General features: G+C 45.9%; 1 protein-coding gene across 6 annotated transcripts in view; it reads right to left on the reverse strand.

Moving 5' to 3' along the window:
- Positions 1-408: 408 nt before the first annotated feature.
- ITSN1 (intersectin 1) overlaps positions 409-21,386 on the reverse strand; it is a 189,694-nt gene continuing 168,716 nt past the window's right edge. For all 6 annotated transcript variants that reach the window (XM_019730241.3, XM_019730239.3, XM_074325803.2 and 3 more), the window contains 8 exons: positions 20,937-21,035; positions 19,364-19,531; positions 15,359-15,571; positions 14,014-14,135; positions 12,921-13,003; positions 12,511-12,594; positions 11,823-11,996; positions 409-9,991 (listed from right to left, as the gene is read on the reverse strand). In XM_019730241.3, the coding sequence (XP_019585800.2) occupies positions 9,843-9,991; positions 11,823-11,996; positions 12,511-12,594; positions 12,921-13,003; positions 14,014-14,135; positions 15,359-15,571; positions 19,364-19,531; positions 20,937-21,035 (1,092 nt within the window). In that variant the 3' untranslated portion in view covers positions 409-9,842. The remainder of the gene's footprint in view (positions 9,992-11,822; positions 11,997-12,510; positions 12,595-12,920; positions 13,004-14,013; positions 14,136-15,358; positions 15,572-19,363; positions 19,532-20,936; positions 21,036-21,386) is intronic.

Genomic DNA, 21,386 nt, shown 5'->3' on the forward strand with positions numbered 1-21,386 from the left:
GTGCCCAGAGTTAAAAGTCGAGGTTCTAAACTTGTGGAATTGTTTGTGTTGGAAATTCCTTCATGGAAAGCCAGAAGAATCCTTCTGGATGTCTCTGTAAGAAAATCTAGCCTTTTGCTTTCTCCTCACTGCCCTGGCACAGCACAGAGCTTCTCAAATTCTCAGAAGGACTTGGAACAGGTGCTCATGTTTGTCTGAAGAAGGCATGGCAGAGTGGTAAGCATGGTTGGTTTGGTTTGGTTGGTTTTTTAGGTTTATTTTTGCATAATTTTCCTTCCACAACCACAGCCTTATCTGGGGGAGAAGGAAACACACACAGAGAGATGCCATTTGCAGGGCTGTTGGTTTCCTGTCTGCTCAAAAAGCAGGTGGGGCAGAAAGAACCCAAAATAATCCACTGTGACAGGATTGGATTCTTTCATTTTATTCGTGAGCTATGTGAATTTAAACCGCACGGGTCAAAATGACCACAGAGTTGTTTGGAAGAGATTATTCTTTTTCATTTAAGATACACAGGAATAGCAGTCTGTACTGATGTCACTACTGGTTTAAAAAAAGAAAGAAAAGGAAAAAAACACAGTTACCATAATCTGAATCGGAAAATTTAACATTTCATACATAATAAGGTGCCAAAGAAACACTCAAACAGCAAAACTAACCTCAACTTCTTTTAAACAAAAAAAAAAAAGCGTAATGTTTGGACCCTGCTTCATCAAACCTTAGACAAATACATAATTCTACAATTTATAATAGTGCCTAGTAATTTTTAGAATTCCATCGACATTACATATCACACAAGATAGTCTCCCTTTTATGGAAAATTAAACAGTACCATTATTTGGCAACAGAAGTATATTACAATCAACAGGACATCCATGGGGCAGTGGGGTGGGGGGGAGGCAAGGAGGGCTTATCTGTACCCTTGGGCAGGACTGTGAGGGGAGCAATACACCACCAGCACTGTGACCCATTTGTCACTGGAAACACAAGGGATTGACGTCAGGATTGATACATTCTTTTCCAAACAGACAAAGGCTAACCGGGGTGGCTTGTAAGCGCTCTGGAGAGGAGCCCCATATCCTTCTGGCTTTTCTTGTCCCCAAACTGTTTTGGAACACCCAGGGCCCAGGGGCCAGTTGACTGGCTGACTCGTTCCCACTCACAGCCCTAGTGCTAACCCAGCCCAGAGAGCACAATGCTAAGGAAGCAGGGCCCCGACCTATTCCGGGCGGGGAGACCACAGTTTATCTAGTCCTGCTGGCTGGCCTGAGATGGCGCTCCCAGGCTTTGCTTGAACAAGGAGATCTCTAAACGGCTCCATCTTTGGAAATAAAGTCAGCTACATCCACATGGGCAGTTCCTCAAGGTGATTTGCAGGTTATTGTATGATAACAGATTCCAGGAAGCTTCTGGAAATCACAGCTCCCCAGACCCTCGAAGTCCAGGAAGTCACTTGGACCCCAGCATTCGCCAAGTTCAGGCCTATCAATAGGGACTTCCACTGTTGGTTGGCAGCATTCAGAAGCATACAACTTCTGGGAAGAAATGTTGGAAAGCTAATGCTCACAACTCCCTATATGGTCTTTCAAGTCATCAGCCCTAAACTTTCCACAAACAGTGATATCCTTACGCAATGCCCCCATCTCACCAGGAACTGGCTATTTCACCAATGCATCATTTCCTGCCTGATAGCAGAGGCTGGACAACCAGGTTGCCACCCTCTGAAACGACTTCCAAATGCATCTCTCAGGGGTTTAGACATTGAGTTTCATGGGGGTTTACACTCCATCCCTCCCTAGGTGGCCTGCAGGGACAGACATTTCTGGTGGCAAGTATAGGTTTGTGACCCAGAAACAGTCTGGACTTCCGACCCTTTTCTGGAAAGGGGAAAGGAAAGAGGAGGAGGCTTCCTGCCCCTGGCATCTCCACCAGGGACCCGGGCATCCAGGAGGTTGCTCTGTGCTGAAGACAGTGGAGACGCCCCAGGAAATTTCACTGAAAATGCAAACACCAAAGGGATACACTGATCTATCCAGAAAGAGAACAGTACAGGGTGACCCAGAAGTCACATTACCCAAGTAATCTGATTAAGCATTTTCTACTTCTGGAATAGATTTTTAAATATTTTTCTATAGTTTTATGCACTTAAATTAGATACCTAAAATACTCTCATATACATACAGAAAAATAATCTCTCAATGACAAATCACATTTTACAATAACAAGTTAAATATGTTTGACTACAGAATCTGTTAGTTTTTGCAACATTTAACAGATAGCCTCTTACATACCAGATATACATTTAGTCATGGACATTCCCATAAACATACAGCAGAGATTTCATAACAAACTGTTTAAAGAGCACAACTTTTTCACTTTATGTAGTGGAATGTTGCATTTTTCTTAGCTGGAAACTGCATAAAATTCAAGAAACCAGAAGCTATGGGCTGATTACCATATACGGGATATTTTTGTTGCAGATATCTCATCCGTATACATGTATTTACATATATGTTGACCACCTATAGATGTGCGGGTCCAAAGCTAATGTAGGTAAGGCAATACAGCATGAATTATATGATTGCCAACTACTCTATCTCCCCAGGGCTGAGAAGAAATAGGAAGAAGGGGCCAGGAAGGTGCAGACCAGCTGGCTGGAGCTTCAGAGGACAAGATCTGAAGTTGGTTTCACAGTTCAAAGACACTTGGGCTATTGGCAATGTATGTTTTAAATGCATGTGTAAAAAAAAAATATCACTACCAAAGATCTTACTAGAATATCTGCTTTCTGACACAGTGAACATTTAGCAGATAACATTTTAAGGATGTTGATTTATAAAATATACATCAAAAATGTTCATTCATGAAAACGAATGCTAACAATATTTATCAAATGCTTCTAGATAACACCTTCTGAACTTTCAGTCACTTGAAAGATTCATTACATGTAGAAACAAAGCTACAATTTGCTATTTCGTTCAATGTGACGCAAATCCACACAAGATGAATTTGCAGTTTCTGTTCAGCTTTCTGTCGACTTCTTTACTTAACAAACTATAATCCCAGACAGAATCAAGAGACGTGGAAAGGATTATTGCTCTGTGTGTGTAGAAATGAGATTGAGCTGCAAAGAACAAGCAGAATGTCAAAGGTTTTGGAGCATCCAGCCCAGTGCAAGAAAAAGCTGTGAAAGAAAGCAACAACAAGCACACGGCAGGACCAAGACAAGACCATCTGCCTCCAGGAGCTGTGGTCTTCTGGAACTCAAGGTTACTCACACAGTGGGTTCTTTCCTCTCTCCTGACATCACCCCCCTCAAAAGCCATATGGGGATTCTCTGGGGAGAGCCAGCTGGGCAGTCACTGCCTCTCAGAAGCAGACATCTGTGGACTATTGGGCCCAGCCAGGGCAGAGAGGCAGCTGGCTCCACGCACTGTCTCTCTCCAGGGAGTGGCAATGGAGGAACCAGCTTCTGGGGAAGGGGCACTGAACACTTCCCCCACCGTCCCTGTTACCCTGATGGTCGCTTTGAAGGAGAGGCTGGAAAAGCCTCTCTGTCCTACCAGGAAAGGGGACAAAAGCCTTCAGTGGGTGACGAAAGACCAAAAGGAAGGGTTTTGTTTCAAATTAGTGGGTTAACTGGTAAAAGCTCCAAAGCCTCTTGGCGCCTCGTGGCCCGCCCTGCATGGGAGCCCAGAGACTAGGCAGATGATTCTCTCTCCTGCCTCTAGGCACATCTGTCAACAGGGGCTTGGGTCCTGTACCCTCTGATTAGTGCAGACCATGTGCGCGTTTACGAAATCAAAACAGACATTTTGAAAAGTATGTCAGCCCTGCTCTCCACAACCTGCCAGGGAGACTTTACAAAGTAAGAAGACATATAACAAAGTCCTACCTGCTTCAAGAAGCAACTGAAAATACAGTGTGATCAGGGTCGGCTCCGTGCGTGTATGGCCTGTGCAGTCACACAGGACACCGTGCTTAGAAGGGCCCACGCTTGGTTTAATTCTCTGCTGTCACCACCTTGAAATGCTCAATCATTTTGAACAAGGAACCTCACATTTTCATTTTGCACTCGGCCCACAAATTATGTAGCAGGTCCTGAGAAGGACAATGGGAAGTGCAGACCAATCTGTTTCCCTGTTCAGGTCACATATCTGTCCATTTCCCCTGGCGCCCATGCAAACGCAAACACACACACACACAGACATCCTATGGCGAGCTTCTGCATCCCCCCACCGCAATTCACATCTGAAATTCCAGAAGTTCAAGTCTCCCAGTAGGGACTCTGTTATCCAATCCACATACAGGGGACCTGACTTCTGGAACCCGTGTTGGGGAGATAGTACCAACTCCAGCCACCCGGCCTGGAGATCAGCCCAGCAGTGGGGAGACCACCTCCAATTTACACCCGAGGCCCTGGCAGGGCTGGATCTTAGGGGCTCTCACCAAATCAGATGCAGAAAAGGTGGGAAGGCTGAGGACCCTGGTAGAGCCCCAACCCCAACAGCAGGGAAGGGCAAAGTGTCACTAAGTACCCCAGGAGTGCTGGCATCAAGTCCTACGTCCACCACTAATTTCCTTCTCCTGCCATCAGTCTCAGACCACCAGCAAGTTGGAGCTGTGATTTACCCAAGAGCGGCGGTAGGTGGAGCCAGCACCCTGGGATCTGCCGGCGGGACCTACAGGTTTTCAACAGGGAGACTGCCCCCTAGTGGTATCAGAGGGTAGAGAGGCAGCTGCTGGCTCCTCAACCAGATGCTGCAAACCACCACCACCCTTTTTCTGGTTTCTGTATCATCCTCTTTGCCCTAGTCCCCCATTCTATTTAAACACAGAAACAGGAGGAAACAAGGGATTTGAGTACAAGAGGAGAAATGAAAAGGAACGTAGTTTTAGAAACACAGCCGCACAGGAATTTTTTTTTTTTGAATGATAAAAGTACAAAACCAGGGTTCCTAGAAGAATATGCATTCCTACCACTGCATAAAAAGAAAGCTTGGTTACTGGTTAATGCTCCGTAAATATCAGAGAGAGCCTCAAGTTTTTCAAAGCTGGCCAAATAAGCCCATTTCTAAACAGTTTTACTTGGTGGGCTTTGAATACTAAAATAGTCACACTATTCAGATGATATTAACAACATAGGCTGGTATAGAAAGTAGAACAGAATTCTATTAAAAACAACTCACAAAACACCCTAACATACAGTAGGGGCAAATTTACCCTGAAACATGGCAACCACACATAGTGTCGAAAAAATTATTATGTGGGTATTTATTTACCTGGTTCCCCAAAGCCAGAGTAAAGAGGGAGGAACTCATTGAATCTGCATGTCACTGAAATCATTATTTGGAGGTGCAGGTGAATTTTTACAAGGTGGTGGGTGTTATTTCAGTGACTTAAAATTAGATCTATAATTAGGCCATGAATGCCACAAAGGCAGGTCCCTCCACTTCACCTCCCACGCCCTTGGGACAATAGCCCAGGATGGGGACTCCTTGGATGAATGACTAGCCTTATTGACCAGGTTAGGGAGAGATCACAACCCAGAGATAAGACTTTCCAACGTGTTGGTATCTGAGTTTTAATGCTCCTGAGATAAAGAGCTATTAGGTGTTTCTCTCCTTCAAGTGAGATAAATTTTCCATGCTTGTTAGGAGTAGATTCTGTCTCCTAAAGATATCAGGTTATGTACCTCAGTCAAGCCTGGTGACTTACAAATATATCCTGGATCTGATACAATGTGGGAGTTCTAGAACTTTCCTTGCCTCTAGCTCAAATAAACATCCCAACTCTATTTACACAACACTACGTGGCCCCACAAAACATGGCTCAGGGCACTGCCAGGTGAGTCTTGAGTTTTGGCAGCTGACCTGAGCCATTCCCAGCAGTAAGGAGAAGCCCCACAGGCATTTCAACACTGAGGGTACAAAGAAAAAGTGTTGCTTTTACCAAATACCTCTCGGGGCGCCGCAGGCCACCGCGTCTGAGGGCTTCACAGAGTCACTGGTTTCTGGTGCTGCCGATTACGCTTCTGCCTGGTAGGAGCTAATCTACAGGCTTGTTTATTTTCATGGCCTCACCTTCTGGCATAGGAGGCTCTCAACTTGTAAAACAAGTACATCAGCGCAAGCAGACCCACTGCTACCTTCACACTCTCCTCAAATCCGAAATGACCCTGCTACCTCTAAAGCATGCAGGTGGCCATTTCAAAGTGTTAGTATCTGCTGTAAAGCTCATCTCCAGACCCAAAGGAGAAGAGAGCTGAAAATGTAAAATAAAATAAATAAAATAACATAAAATAAAAAATAGATAAAAAGGAAAGAAAAACTTACTTGCTGTTTCCAATGGAAATTCCTAAAATTGCTACATACCCAAAATAAATTTTCTTATTGAATCAACCAGAAAAAACTATCTGGAGTAGACAGAGAGAAGTCTTCTCCTCACACAAGTTGTTGGCAAACTCTAAAATATACTCCAAGATCTTCACCCTTCAAATAAAACCAGGAGCACCTTATCCATTTCCCCGTTCTCCAGCCCCTTCAGATTCTAGAACACCCCCACTCTGTATGGTCAGTGCTTTATGCTTGCCCCAGTCAGCTCCTGGAGAGATAGCTGACTGCCCGGGCTTGGATGGCAGACCTGTAATTGTTCTTCCCTGGTGTCCCCAGCACCTAACCCCCTGACCTCACTCCCATCCCAGAGGACACCTGGGTTTTGTTACCAGGTTACCAAGATAAGACACAACGCAAGTAGTCAATGTGCCCATTTTCTGAGGGAAAATGAGAAGTTAAACCCAGTACTACTCAACCAGAAAAATCAGTTACTTTCGCATAGTTAGGTCATGCTTAAGTTGCTCGACAAGCAAAGAAGAAGAAAAATACCCTGTTTACCATTGATGTTCTTTGGGAGCACAGCTGTCTCCTCTGCCGTCAGAGGACAAACAAGGAAGGCTGGCCCCAGTTCCTTGAGCATCCCCAGCCTAGAGAGGTCCCTCATTCCCATGGCAGGCCAGCCCAGGATCTGAATGAACCACATCTTCCAGGCTCTCGTGGTGACAGGAGATCTGGTCCCAGGAGATGGTATGTCCTACCTGCATGCTAGGGGAGACAATACCAGCCAGTAACGCTGCCCCAGAGAGACTGGCATATGGATTGTCCCTTCAGGATTTCTGGTCTACGAAGACCCAGCTCAAGGGCTGCTGTCAGGGCACAGCCCTGTGAGCAGAAAAGTCCCTGGTTGGGCTAGAGGTCAAGATGGCTCAGAGAAGAGGGCAGAGAGCTGGGGACACAATGCCAGGGTGCAGAGGCCTAGAGAAACCCTGTGTTGAGAAAGCAAAGAGCTAGGTGACAGATTGCTTATTGGCAAGGGACATTTGGTCTCTGTGACACTTAGCCCTGGCAGCCAAAAAGACAGAAGCGATGGAATAGAGGTCGGAGAGTGTAAGGCTCCACGCCTCAGCCACCTTCCTCTACCCACGACACGAGTCATGAGTCACAGCTGGATCTGAGAGCCAGCCTATCTCATCCAGAAGGATGACCCGTCACAGTACAGGTTACACCAGTGAGTGCAAGGACACTAATGCTGAATTGCTATTCTGAAGGAGCATCTCAGGGATGCTCAGTGTAGTCACTTGGGGAAAAAGACTCACATATTGCTTTGCATGCTACCTTCATTCTGATAACGGGACTCTGCAAGTGCGTGACCCGGCAGAACTAAAAGGGTGACGAGACATTTGTCGCTGTGCACATCATACCCTACCTACATGGATCCCCAACACTGACACGCCAAGAAAGTCAATGAAGAAGAGGGAGAACAGAAAGAAAGGGGACGGGATGGTGACCCAATGCTACCCCATAACACATTTAAAACTTTTTTTCTACCACAGTAACATATCCTTCATAAATACACTGAACAAACTGTATTGATTATAGAAATAGGAAAGCATGAGTTGTACGGCTATTTATAGATTTAATTTAAAACAGTTTCTTAACAACATCAAAAAATATAAACGTAAAGTATTTTAACCATGTTTTCTGCTATGAAGTGGTAAACAAACGCATGCTGTGAAGTTAAACTTGGTCTGTAATGTGTTCAGTTGAAAGTTTCTACCTAAAGGGTACGTCTGCTTGTTTCAAAAAATACGTATGTCTGTTGTTCTTGATATAAAATTCTACACTATCTTCAATAAATAAATAATAAAGTGTTTTTTTGTAAAGTATGAAATGTAAACTTTGTTGCTCTTTCCAACACACACATTTGTGAAATTGCTTGAAATATGACAGGGCTCTGATGGGAAATCGTGACACTATGCGTTCAGTTCCCGACAGAGTAGGTACTCGGCCACTATGTTGATGCTACCATTTATAAAGCACTTCTACAACCCTAATAACTTCTAAGGACCTACAATCAAAGAGAATACCATCAACCACAGGAAAGCTAGACTCCAGTACTAAGAGGACATGCAAAGAACATTTCTTGACCACAACGAACTGGGGTTATGCGAACATTAACATGCAAACAAAAAATGACCCACACTTTTCCTTAGCAAATCAAGTTATGAACTAGTTAACCAGCCTATCTCCTGGCATTTAAGGGGGGGGGGGAAATCAAAGAACTCACAGCAGACAGGTTGGCACGTGGTCATACACTCCTGACTGGCAACAAGCCCATGGATGCCCATTAGTGAGAGGTTGGCTGTGTGGGGTGCAGTGTGGGGCGCAGTCTTGGGCTTTCCTCCCCAGACTTGTGCAGCTGCGTGTTCCTGGGGTCTTTCCCCCACCACGTGGTGGATTTCCTTCACATCTGTCCACCCGCTTTCCGATTGTCACTTTTCCTTGTCATACCTTGGGGATGCCTTTTTAGGGAACGTACCAAAGCAGCTGCTGAAATTTCCCATGAAGGTCAAGACGCGGAATATTCAAGCAAGAATAGGCTCCGAGCTGGTCACCATCAGGGACTCTCATCATGAAATATCACAGGACCTCCAAACCAAAAGAGAGTTATCCAAGTGGGCCGGCAACCAGGACCCAGCGACGCCGTGACGTCGTGGTCTTTCAGGTGACCTGCAATGATCTGATCCAGCAGATAGAACTCTACAGATAACAAGCTTCCTTAACCATCTTCCCACTACGCTGGAAATCAGAATCAAATCACCTGATTGAAGCTCATGATAGTTTTCATCGACATCTATCAATATAAGACCCGGAGGGGACTAGAATGGCTATAACAACACAGCTGCTGGAATCTTCCATGGACCAGCTCTTCAAAGAGCTAGTGCAGTGTCCCCTCAGGACACCACCTGCCCAAGTGATCCGATCCAGGGCAGCATTTCAGATAAGGTCCCAGTGGGGAAATGAGATTCTGAAGCAGTGGCAGGACCAATAATTTTTCCTAAATACACCAACGACTAGGCATCATAGGTCAAGGAGCCTACTGGGGGCTGGCAGAGGTAAGAAATAGGAGGGTTATGAGTTCTCCAAAAATACAGACATTGCATTTATAAATCTATTTTTATAGTAACCGGAACCATGCCTCAGGCCCAGGCACGGGCCAGACTCCCAACCAAACCTGGCTGGGAGCTACGGGATTTCAAAGACCTTAGAAGCCATGGCGAGACCTGAAGTGAGGACAAACGAAACAGAGGTTTGTTTCATAAAATGGGAAATTGTCTGGGGGGGAAGGATTGTCAAGAATTATTCCCAGAATCCGTAACGGGCCTGTCTTCACCGTCCTGTTGCCCTGTGGCTGAACACCAAACAGTGGTCTTAGAAAAGCAACATCGATTGCAGACGGCATCTGCTGGCTCGGGCTGGAACTGAAGTAGGCCCTGAGCCCACTCCCTATGGCTCATCAAATAACTGCAGGTCCAAGCGGACCACAATCTCTCCTGTGGGGACCTCGTGCAGCAGGAGACACTTGGTGACTGGACCCTTGGAACCCTGGTCCTTCTTGATGTCTGCTACGCGGATCTCCGTCCGGCCTAAAAAATCTGAAAGGAGAACAGACCCTGTTCAGAGAGCAGATCCCTTCCCTTCAAGGTGTGTATTTGGCATACTGGAAATTTCCCAGTGAATGGTTATGCTCTCCCTTCTTCCAAAAGGGAGCTAGGTTGTTTTGCAGGAATCCATGAATTACAATGACAGAGGATAATTTTTAAATGGACTGAAAAGAAAAGGATGCCAGGGTGGGGACAAAGGAGAATCTAGAAGGAGCTGAAAACATAGACCATGACTCCTTCACACCTGGAGCCCTCCAAAGGGCTATAAACTGCCTGGCAGGTGATGCAAAACCAGAGGTCGTACCAGCTGCACAATCTGCAATGCGTGTGGAATTTAAAGAAATCACACACAAAAAAGACAACTGTTTCTGGGACCAAAATGAAACAGCCATTTCTCCCAGAGGTTGTCACAGGAGCGTGCTTTGTGATGTTGTGCCCCTTTCAGAAAAGTCAAGGATGGTGAGCTGGCTCAGTTCTGATATGCCCCTCTCCATGTGACAGAGAGCAAGTGTGAGGGGACAGGAAAGGAAGGGACAACACAGGAGCTGCATGCTTCCAGCAATGCTCCCAGAACAATCTCAACACCACTTTTCACAAATATTGAATGTCAGAATGAGAATGGATATGACTATGTTTGAAAATTTTTTAAGCGCTATGCAAATACACCATGTTGTTCCATGGACCTCCAGACCATTAATTCCTTCATTTATTCATTGGACAATTATTTATTGGAATATACTATGATCCAGGCGCTCCTGTATAGGAAACAACATTTTTTCAATGTTCCCATTTAAAACCTGGGAAGTTTTTCTGGTGGACAGATACAGGTTTATTTTTCCCCTCTGTGCATGGTATGGAAGTAATCACTGATGTAAGAACTACACTAGGCTTTTCAACTTACACCCTAGTGGAGTTGTCATTGTGTCATGATATTTCACTATAAAAAAGCAAAACAAAACAACTTAACCTCAAACGTTCACTTGTCAGAATAAAAACTGACAATAAAACAGTGGTGAAGAGCCCAGACTTGGGAGTCAGACTGCCCTGGCCATGTCCTAACATAGCCAGCTACGTGACCAGTACCATCTACTCACCATGAGATAATTCATATAAAAGTTCTAAAAGACAAAAGCCACACGGAACGTTTTAAGCCCTGCACAGATCATGCTAGCATTAGACCCTCACTCCTTGCATTTAATTATCCTCCGTCAAATATAATTAAATTGAGACCGTAATCTTTAAACATACTCTCTGGTTTTTATTGGGTTGAGGAAGAGAGTTTATTGGAATCATTGGCCAGATCCATTCTTTTCTAGGCCCAAAGCAGAAAGAGGAAGTTGGTTGAAGGCAGGATGCACCCAACACAGTTCCATCCATTTGATTAACCAGAAACGTCACCCAAAGGACACTGATTGATTCTGCCACACCTATTGTGCGCTAACGTTCTTCTTGCTCAACTGGCTAGTTTTATCCATTCTCACCACTGGCTTATGGCCAAGGATTCATGGGCTGGGCTGAGGTTTATTGGGGGTAGCCCTCTTTGCAGTCACCTGCTTTGGGGAAGCATAGGACCATGGTGTTTGTCTAGGGGAGCTGGACCACTCTAGACTGAGCATGCTCTGTCCAATTCCCTGAGATGCACCAGCATCACGGAAGGCTTCCTTTTAGGGGAGGCTGAGTCTTGTCTTATGCCAACCTCATCTCCCTGGAGGGAAGCATAAGCAATTCTGGGCACCAAGTTTCCAGGTAGAAAATGTTTACTCATGACGGGGAAGGAGGAAGGGCCCCACGGCGGGGGGGGGGGGGGGGCCTCTCTACTCACCATCTGGAGAGAACTGGTCCCTCTCAAACACCGTGATGCAGAGGACCTCCTGCTCCAGGTCTTTGATGAAGAACTGGCAGTTGGAATTCCACTTGGGATTCAGAGTGTCCTGGATCGTCTTGGTGATGTGACACTGGGAGCCCATGGTCACCTCACAGTACGGGTTACTCTTCCCTAGAGTGAACAGAGCCTGCTCAACTCCTGCCAGGCCGCAGGCTCTTCTGGGCACAGTGTGGTGGGATCACCGCCACAGTGGGTACCACTTTCCTCTACACCTATTTTTATACCCCTCCATTGCCGTGCTTCGTAAGTGGCATAAAACGGAGAATCCAGGACAAAACTCCCACAATTCAGCATTATAATAAAACTAAGAATAAATAATTAGATGAGTGGGCTTTGAAACTGCGCCTTTCCTGTCTCTTTGCATCAGCCTTAGATTGCATCTAAGGCAGCCACTCAGACCTCTCTGAAAAACATAACAGCGGAAAGGACTTAAAAAAAAAAAAAAAGGAAAAAAAACCTCTAGGTTTTTAATAAGTGCTAGAAAAACCAATTCTGGAAGGAAATTTGGGATTCTGGAAATAGCACACTTGATTTAAAGCCAGGAGTGGGGGGCGGGGAGGATGCAGAAAAGGCTTCTACCTTGAACACGTGCTGGGAGGTCGGGGGGTGCTTCTTGGGTCCTTACCATGTGACCGACAGGGTTTCAGCTCAATGCCTTCAACAACATTCACCATCAATCTTCCAATCCCTGTTGCCCTTTGGGAACGGACTATGACAGCAGGAAAAACAACACATGTTTCATTTTAACATTTGACACCTTTCCATCCCTGCTTGCCTCGTGCTCTATTTTGTGTACCTGCCCCCCTTCAAGAAGAATTCTGCTCTCCTCTCCTTAAATACTTGCTTCCTTGCTCCTGGAATTTGCCTTCCACTCCTCATCCTGCACCCCATTCTCTTCCCCCCCACCTCCATCCCATCTCAGGCTTCTCTACCTCCAGGCCCGTCTTCCAGCTCTAAGGATTCTGGGCCCCACCAAGTGGCCCTCTGCCCCAGCTTTGCAGGAAGCCCGGTCCATGCTGGGGAGCAATGCATTACCCAGGTACGCCTTCTCCCGCTTCTTTTTCTCGGTCTCTATGTAGAGTTCAGAAGCAGCTTTGATTTTCTGCACCCAGGCAGTCCTTGGAAAGGAAAAGACAGAAAGGTGCCAAACAGAACTCTGGAGAAAGGCTTCAGGTCTGTTTCAGTGCAGTTTCCAGGATTCTGCTTTGTTCGTTTGATTTTAACAACAAAGGCTCGGGAAAGAAAGCCTGGATTTATGTCACATGATGCTAATAATTATTCCTACCATTAATAAGAAAGGCATGTGTGACATTTTTATTGATGTATTCAAGACCTGCACTGGTGTCCGCATGCAAGAAAATCTATGATAAATGCCGTCCTAGAGGAGATATAAGCACACAATTCCTCTCTCTCCCTTATTGAAAAGCATCACATATTTCCCTAATCCAATAAGGCCAGAAGGTTCTCTCCTACTAAACCATCCAAGGGAAGAATGAAAACCATTTCCCAGATAAGGAAACACTTTACATGAAGGAGCAAACACACACTGGGCAAGCATTTTGGCATGACACTTTCTTCTTCATTTTTCAGAGAACCATATGTACAATAACTCTGGCCCGTTTTCTTACTTGGCACAAATGCTCTTTGGAATGTTGGCCTTGGGTCAAGTTCACCCTTCAGAAAATGATCTATTTCATTTGGCTCCAGGACAGAGTCTTGAAGACACGATTGAAGCAAAACACCCACAGCTCTAGGATCCAGAATGTCTGTCCAAGTGAGCCAGCTGACGAGGGGGTTGGGCTTGGGTGGTCCTATTAGTCCCTAAATTGCATTCCTTTCGGTTTCTGCCACCTGGGAAACCTGACATGCTCCATTTATCTTAAAGAATGCTGACAATTTCTACCAAAAAAGAATTCTCAAGCAAAATTAATTTCAATTCATTTTATTTTGAAAAATTCATGCCACATGTCAAACTTTTGTGAGGCTCTAGAAGAAAGCATTAAGACTTCCCCCGGCCTCTTCAGACAGAGATTACGGTATTGCAACTGGGGGATTCTTGGGACCTGCTGATTAATTAAATGTCCCCCGTGGTCCTGGTGCTCAGGCCCAGGGAGGTGGCAGGTCTTACCTTTCATTTATGCTTTCTGCTCGGAGGGTGTAGACGCGGTCGATGTGGGAGATGTGGAAGATAGGTTCATCTCCAGAAGGGTCAGTGGGTAATTTTACTAAAACCTCATTGAGGAAAATAGGCTGAAAAATAATGCACAGGCATTATAAAACTAAACTGTGCCTGTGTGTTCCAGTAAACTGTGAGTGTGAGTGTGAGTGTGAGTGTGTGTGTGTGTGCATTTTCCAATAAACTAGATTGAGGTTGTGTGTGTGTGTGTGTGTGTGTGTGTGTGTGTGTGTTTCCAGTACCCTAGACTGAGGGTGAGGGTGTGTGTCTGTGTGTGTTCCAGTAAACTCTAGTAGAATAATGATTTTGTGTTGTATCAATTTTCATATGTTACAAATTAGAAATATGGATTTTCTCCCCCTCCATTTTGCAGGTGTTTTTTAAGTCCTTCAGAATAACTGGTCTGTTTTTCCCACAGCTTATCCTAATCAGCAAACAGCCTCCATCAACTTTACTTCAAGAAATTCCCTCCAAAGATTTTCATACAAAGTGGCTAGTGACAAGCTACCTAGGTACATTATTGTTTCCTGCCAAATAATGCTAACGGCTGCTTCAGAGAAAATTCATCTATAAGAACACCCCCACAGAGACAAATTTAGAAAAACAAAATCCCATGACACGAAGACACACACACAGACATGCACGGAGGAGCAGACCCAGTGAGCAGCCTAGGAGAATTCTCCACGCGTGGACCGTTTAGATTGGCTATTATGGGAACAGGTGAGGGGCACAGATGATTCATGCTACCTTGAGGAGTTTGGAGGGGGATCTGGGAATGTTTGGAAGGTGGGTGCTCACACACAGTGGGGGCTCTACTCCCAACCTTTCCCACTCCTGCCTCATCTGTACACTCGACCTTGAGCCCCGCCAGGGCAGGGTGTGTCTTCGTCATGTCTGGGGAACCCACAGCAGACATTTGGCAGCTAATAGATGTTCTGTCAATCAAATTGAGGGTTGCTACTTTTCTGATAATACAGGCACACCTCCGAGATATTGCAGGTTCAGTTCCAGACCTCTCCAATAAAGAAAAAAAAAAAAAAGCGAGTCGTCATCTTTTTGCTGGGGGAGGGTCTTGCCTTCAATTTGTAAAAAAATGCAACATCTCTGAAGTGCAATAAAGCGAAGAGCAATAAAATGAGGTGTGCCTGTACTGGAACTGCACCCTAAAACCTGGCTCACCCCTTCACCTTCTCCTCTAGACCACAGCCCTAGAACTCTGCTGATACTCTGACTCCTTCTGGAGCCTTCTCCTCCCCCGCACATCAACCCTGATATGGCAATCTAGAATCCAACTTACTGTTTTGTACATTTTATACTGCAGGTTAGATTTGGGGCTGAAGACTTTGTCAGTGCCAGAAGAGCCCAGGGGCTTTATGATTTGGGTCAGCAGGAGGAAATCGTTGAAGAGGAAGCCGTACAGCTCCTTGTTGCTCTTGGCCTTGTAGAGTTTCCCACTGTGCAGAAACTTGCGTGGCCCCAAGCAATTGGTCACTGAATTGAACACAAGTTGCTGAGAAAGGAAAACAAAACCCAAAGAAGACACAGTGAAGTCAGGTCATGTTTTGATTTTGGTTTTTGTGCATCTGAAAGCATGGGCTCCATCAGCAGCCGGGGCCGGGCCCAGGTGGACCTGTAGCTGAGGCTCACAGCAAAGGACTGCTCTGAAGACTCCAGGCAGTGCCTTTGGGAGGCAAGAAGTCACAGTAGGTCAAAGGGATGGTTCTGGGATTCTGAGTGTCAAGATGAGTCTTGGTTATGATTCCTAATGCTTTTCCCCTGGGGGTTTGCTAGTGTCTTTGGGTGATTGATGCTCTTCTCCCTTTTATGTGTGGGGAACCTGGACAACAGGAAGAAAATACTCAGCTCTCAGCTACCTCAATGAGTATGTGCTGTGTGCACAGTGGCCTGCTGGAGGTGGCGTGAACCTGTTCCAGTGATGGCCCTGCACAGGTTCAAACAGTCTTTTGGACTTCTGGAAAGCAGCAGCAACTCTGTGCACAATTTCACAGGACAAATACTACTTTCCAAGGTATCGCTGAGAGCCAGGCCACTAGGATGTAGGTGACTGTAAAACTCAGTGGTGCTGAGTGATGCCTCAAAGTCAAGCAGAACAGATATTGCGTTGGTGCATATTAAATCTCACCCAACTCACTGGTCCTGAAAACATGAAGAGGATAGCTCTCTTCCTGCCACTTCCCAAACCTTAGAGATGGCCCTGACTGCTAAAATGCAGCTCTCTCATCCCACAGGGCTCTATCATCCTACGCTCTATCATCCCGATGGGCTCCATCATCTCACACTCTATGGAAGGCTCTATCATCTTGTGTGAGCAGGTTCTAAAGGGACAGAGGGATACTGAGGCAGAGACACCTCACTAAGGTCCCCTTTTTAGATAAAGAAGGACAACAGTCTATTTTAGATAGTAGGGGGAGACTGAGGGAGGGGAAGTCCACAGCTGTGCCCGGGCAGTGATATGAGCCAGGCAGGCATCATTTGGTCCCCACCTGTCCACAGCCAGATGGTCCATCCAGCAGCATTCAAGGTTGAGGCTCTCTCCAGAGCTACAAACCTTACAGACCTCCACGAGGACACTATTTGTGAAGAGGTGATGGGGTTCACAACATGCATCCCCCAAGAGATGCAGGTGGCCAGCTGTCTGCCTCCAATGTGAGAGAAGTGGCAGGGCCTTTGTGACCAGAGACCTATAGGCACCAAGGAAGAGTGGCCATTCCACCTCGCTCTCAGGTACAAGGAGGAAGGAGGGCCTCTAGCCTCCCACTGAGGCTCTGAGAGAGCCTAAAAGACTAACGGTGACACCCCAGCTGGAGCCTTCAAAGGGTATTCTTCATCCCTGCGGGCTCTGACAGTCTCTCTAAAACAGGAGCCCTTTGGGCCTGCCAAGACAGAGTTCAAGCCACTGGGGGACAATGAATCAAGAAAAGTCAACTTGGATCACTTAAAGATGGTGTCGTTCACTCATACTCAAAGGTTAGGGCCTTCACGTGGCCAGGCTAACACTGACTACGTATGAATTGGGCACAGACAAGAACACCAACGACAGCGTTTAATTGAAACTTAATCACTGGTGTGTGTCCAGATCTGGGCCAGGAAACAGAGGGCACCGTGGCCCCTTTCCATGGTTGTGAACACAGTACAGGCAAAACGAAACCGAGGAAAGACTGACCGATAAAGAAGGACAACAGTCTATTCCAAAGAGGGTATAGAAGCCACAAAAAGCAAATGACAGAGTTTATTTTATTCTTAATGTTTTACGATGAAGAGCCAGGCCTCACTGAGTCCCCCCGACTACAGCCATGAGACTCAGGGTGGGTCCCTTTCCCAAGTGCCTGCTGCTATGGTGGCATTTCTGCTGGGCCGACTGCTCAGACACACTGTCTTCAGGATCAAGCTAACGCTCCTCACGATGATACACAGGCCTTTCTCGTCCTGGCTTCCACTTGCCTTAAAGCCTTATCGCTGTCACACTCCATTCCTCACCCATGTCCTGCTCAGGCTGTGCCCTCCACTGAAATGCTCTCCCCCTGGATTCTTTCCAGGAGAGATATCTTGATCCTTCAATACCAGCCAAGTGCTACCTTCTCCAAATATTCCCCAATCCCTCTATGACTGTCCCTACCTCCCTGTCATATGTTCCCACATTTGGCACCTAGTTCTACCTACCATTTTTCATATTTTGCTGAAAATATTGGTTTGACCCTTCCAGGATTATAGGCTCCTTGAGAGAGGGGAGGTCACATCTTACTGATTTTCATGTACTCAGATTTAGTACCGAGCAATGACACATGGGCAGGTGCTCAATAAATGTTGAATGAATGAATGAATGAATGAATGAATGAATGAATGAATGAATGAATAAGTGAGCCAACCAACCAATGGAAGCCCCTAGATTGCATATCAACACAGACTTCCAAAATGGGAGTCCACATCCATCACCTTGGTCTCCACAGAGCTGTTCCCACAATTTTATTAACCAACACCTACGCTGAAGGCAGACAGGAGGTGGGGCAGGGAGGAACTGGTGGTGACGTCTCAGGTAGTGACTGCCTTGAAGCTTGTGAGAAGGAAGAAGCCACAGGGACAGTGAGTGGGGGAGACACATTCTGCCCAGGCACTTTGGTAAACACTGGTGAATGGGATGCATACGTGTGTGAATGTGTGTACCTGTGTGTACAGAGACAGAGAGAGAAAGAGAGAGAACAGACAGAAAGACTGAATGAAACTAAAGGAAAGGTGAGTGACAAGAAGAGAAGCAAAGAACTAGAGGACAGACCTCTGTGTCTGGCAGTATGGTGGACTAGATACTCTGACTCACCCAAATGAAAATATAAAAAACTGAGTAAAATATAAAAAATGCACTTTTTAAATATAAGCAAAGTGGTAAAAATGAAAGTAAGAAATGTACAGAAGGCAAAAACAGAATGAAAATGCAAACCCTGGAAGAGAAGTCCCCAAAGCGGGCTTTAGCCCTGAGGGTCTCTCTTAAATCTGGTGACCTTGAGCTTTCACTTTGAAGTCCACGTGGGGTACAAATGACAGGAGATATACGCAGGGCCCGTGTGAGGTGAGGAATCTAACAGGAGATCACAAAAAGCTAGACCCCAGAGGAAGAACGACATGTAAACTCAAGCGCAGAAGGGATGAGCAAGAAAACTTGCTTGCTTTTGACCTTGGTATAAGTCGAGGGGGAAAAAAATGCCCCTGAGAATTTGTAACCAAAAGGCTGCTCATACAAGTTTACAACCACAATTCACACAACTAACGTGATCCCTAAAAACCCTCTAAATTTAATTCCTCTCAGGAGGAATGCAACTTCAGACCTCAGAGATCCCACAGATAAAGTTCCAAGGAACATTGAGCCCACGATCAAAAATCACAGTACATACAGAGAAACAGGCCTGTGCGGCAAGGGCTGGCGGAAACAGCAGACAGAAGACAGAGATCCATACGTTAGATATTGGAATGATCAGGTTTGAAATATACAGGCAGATGTTTAAAAAGAATTAGGAAATAAATGAGAAGCATGGCCATTTGTGCAAGGAACAAGATACAAGAAAGAAACCAGCAGCTTAGAGAAAATAAATAGAACTGCTGAACATGGAAAGGAAAAGAATTGAAATTAAAAACTCAGTGGATGGGCTAAATAGCAGATGGGAAGCAGCCAGAGAGAGACTGGCAAGCGACGGCTAGAGACAGGGACAGTTCATGATCTTTCTCGTCCTCCTTCAGGCTGGCTGTGGAGCCTCGGCGGGGGAGGCCCGGGTCCCACCCCACGGCCGCTAACCTCAGACAGGCCTTCACACTGCACGTGGGCTTGGATCCACTCCAGCCGGTCGGAGTTCTCCTTCTCTCGCACCCCTTCGTTCACCTGGGAACACAGCTCTTCCGCCTTCTCCAGGGCGTGCTTCAGGTGGCTATGGTCGGGGTGGTTTTCAGGAGTGTTTTCCAGGATCTACATGGGAGCACAGAAGGCAACAACCCCCTGGGGTTCGCTGTCCTTGACAGTCAGGCCCAGCAGAGGCAGAGCACAGCACAGACCTTTCCTGAATGGTGCCCACATGACCCACCGAGGCAGTGACATGGAGCGTGACAGCCACTCCTTGCTGGCAGGGTCCCCTTTGGGAGACAAGGGATGTCACACTATTTATACTTGGCGTGTGAGAAGGGCAGTGGCTGCAGCGAGGGCCATCACGCACCCCACATGGACTTCTCTCGTGAGAATGGCTTTTTCCTGAGTCCACACACAGCTGCAGGTGTCTGTGTACTCCCACTTCTTCTGGATCTGAATGCGAATATGCGTTTTTCTGCATAGACCATTCCAAGCCAGTGGATAAGAGCGCCAGTTCTGGAGCTAGGCCTCCTAGGTGGAAATTCTTCCTGCTCTGCCATTGACCAGCCATGATATAAGCCAGTTACATAAATGTACCATGATTTGTTACATATAAGGGGATCCTGCCAATTCATAAACATATTGAGGATAATGAGAGCAAGGCTTCTCATAGAGAAGGAAGTTATAAATATATAGAACGAAGGAAGGCTACGTAGAATTGATTCTGTGGTGTTAGATTAGAATAGGAGGTATTGTGAACACATGGGTTTTAATATACATTATAATATACATATATTGACATTGAAATAAATATATGTGTGTACACATATGTATACGTAAATATGTGTATGAATATATTTACATACATATATCTCCAGACTCTACCACTGAGAGACCCAAAAGTCCACACCGCCCTGGTAGCAATGAGCACGCCAGTGTCCGGATCTGGGTTTCTAAATTCTCTACTAAAAGGAACCAGATGTAAAAGCTTTCTCCAGGAGCTGTCTTCCCTGTGGATACTAATCCCGGGCTCAGAGGGTGTCTAAGTCTTTTCAGTGATTACAGACGGGGACTCGGAAACGCTAATTTTTTTCCTTTCTTTTGGTATTGGCTCCTTGAAGTTACATGAGAATGACAATTATCTAATGTCAAGTAGAGTCTGTCACAGTGGCTTTCTGAAGATGGCTGGTAGGAATTGCATTTCTTTCTCTCGTTCTTGCTGGGAAAATGAAGGCTTCAAGGTACTATGTCTGCATTAGGGAAAGAATCAAGGTCTGAGCTCTCACTTTCCAACTTATAAGGTAGAAGCCACGTGGTCTCCCAGCCGAAGGCGGCATATTATTAGCTCTTTTCATGGTAAACAGCTTTTCTTTCTGAGTTACCACACACATGCCTCCAACACCCTGTTGGCATATGATTTCTACACAGTAGATACCAGGTGTGCTGGCTGCAGAACCTGCCCATGACCCCGGATCCCTGAAATGCTGAGAAAGCATTCCTCTGCTGAAAAGGCAAGACGGGTACTTACATTTTTAATGATCAGTGGGTATCTTGTTACCCGTTGCATAGGCTTCAGTATAAAACTAGAGAGAGGCATCCCTTTACATCGAGGGTCCATTGCCAATCTCTGAAATAAGAGATTGTTTTAAATGTATTTAAGAAATCTGCAAAATCCAGCTGGTGACATCAGCATTGATGCTACATTTAGGACTCCCCATCCCTTGCATGGTCTCATTTATGTGGGTGACAACTGAGGAGGCTGGAGTTGGAAGGGCCGGGCCAGTTATCCTGGTCCAGGATGGAGGTACTTTCCAGATGGAGAATGGGAGACCTGCAGATGTGACTCAGCCACCAGGGTTAACCCCTGCTCTCTAGGTTCCTTCCATGGGACACATGGGACACTTTCCATGGGACACACAGTTCCTTACTTACAGAGGTGAGATTAGAGAATATTTCTTCTGGATATCTGTAAAAACTT

Source organism: Rhinolophus sinicus, chromosome 17, assembly GCF_057876585.1.
Source record: "Rhinolophus sinicus isolate RSI-liver-muscle chromosome 17, RSI-T2T, whole genome shotgun sequence".
NCBI classification, from domain to species: domain Eukaryota; kingdom Metazoa; phylum Chordata; class Mammalia; order Chiroptera; family Rhinolophidae; genus Rhinolophus; species Rhinolophus sinicus.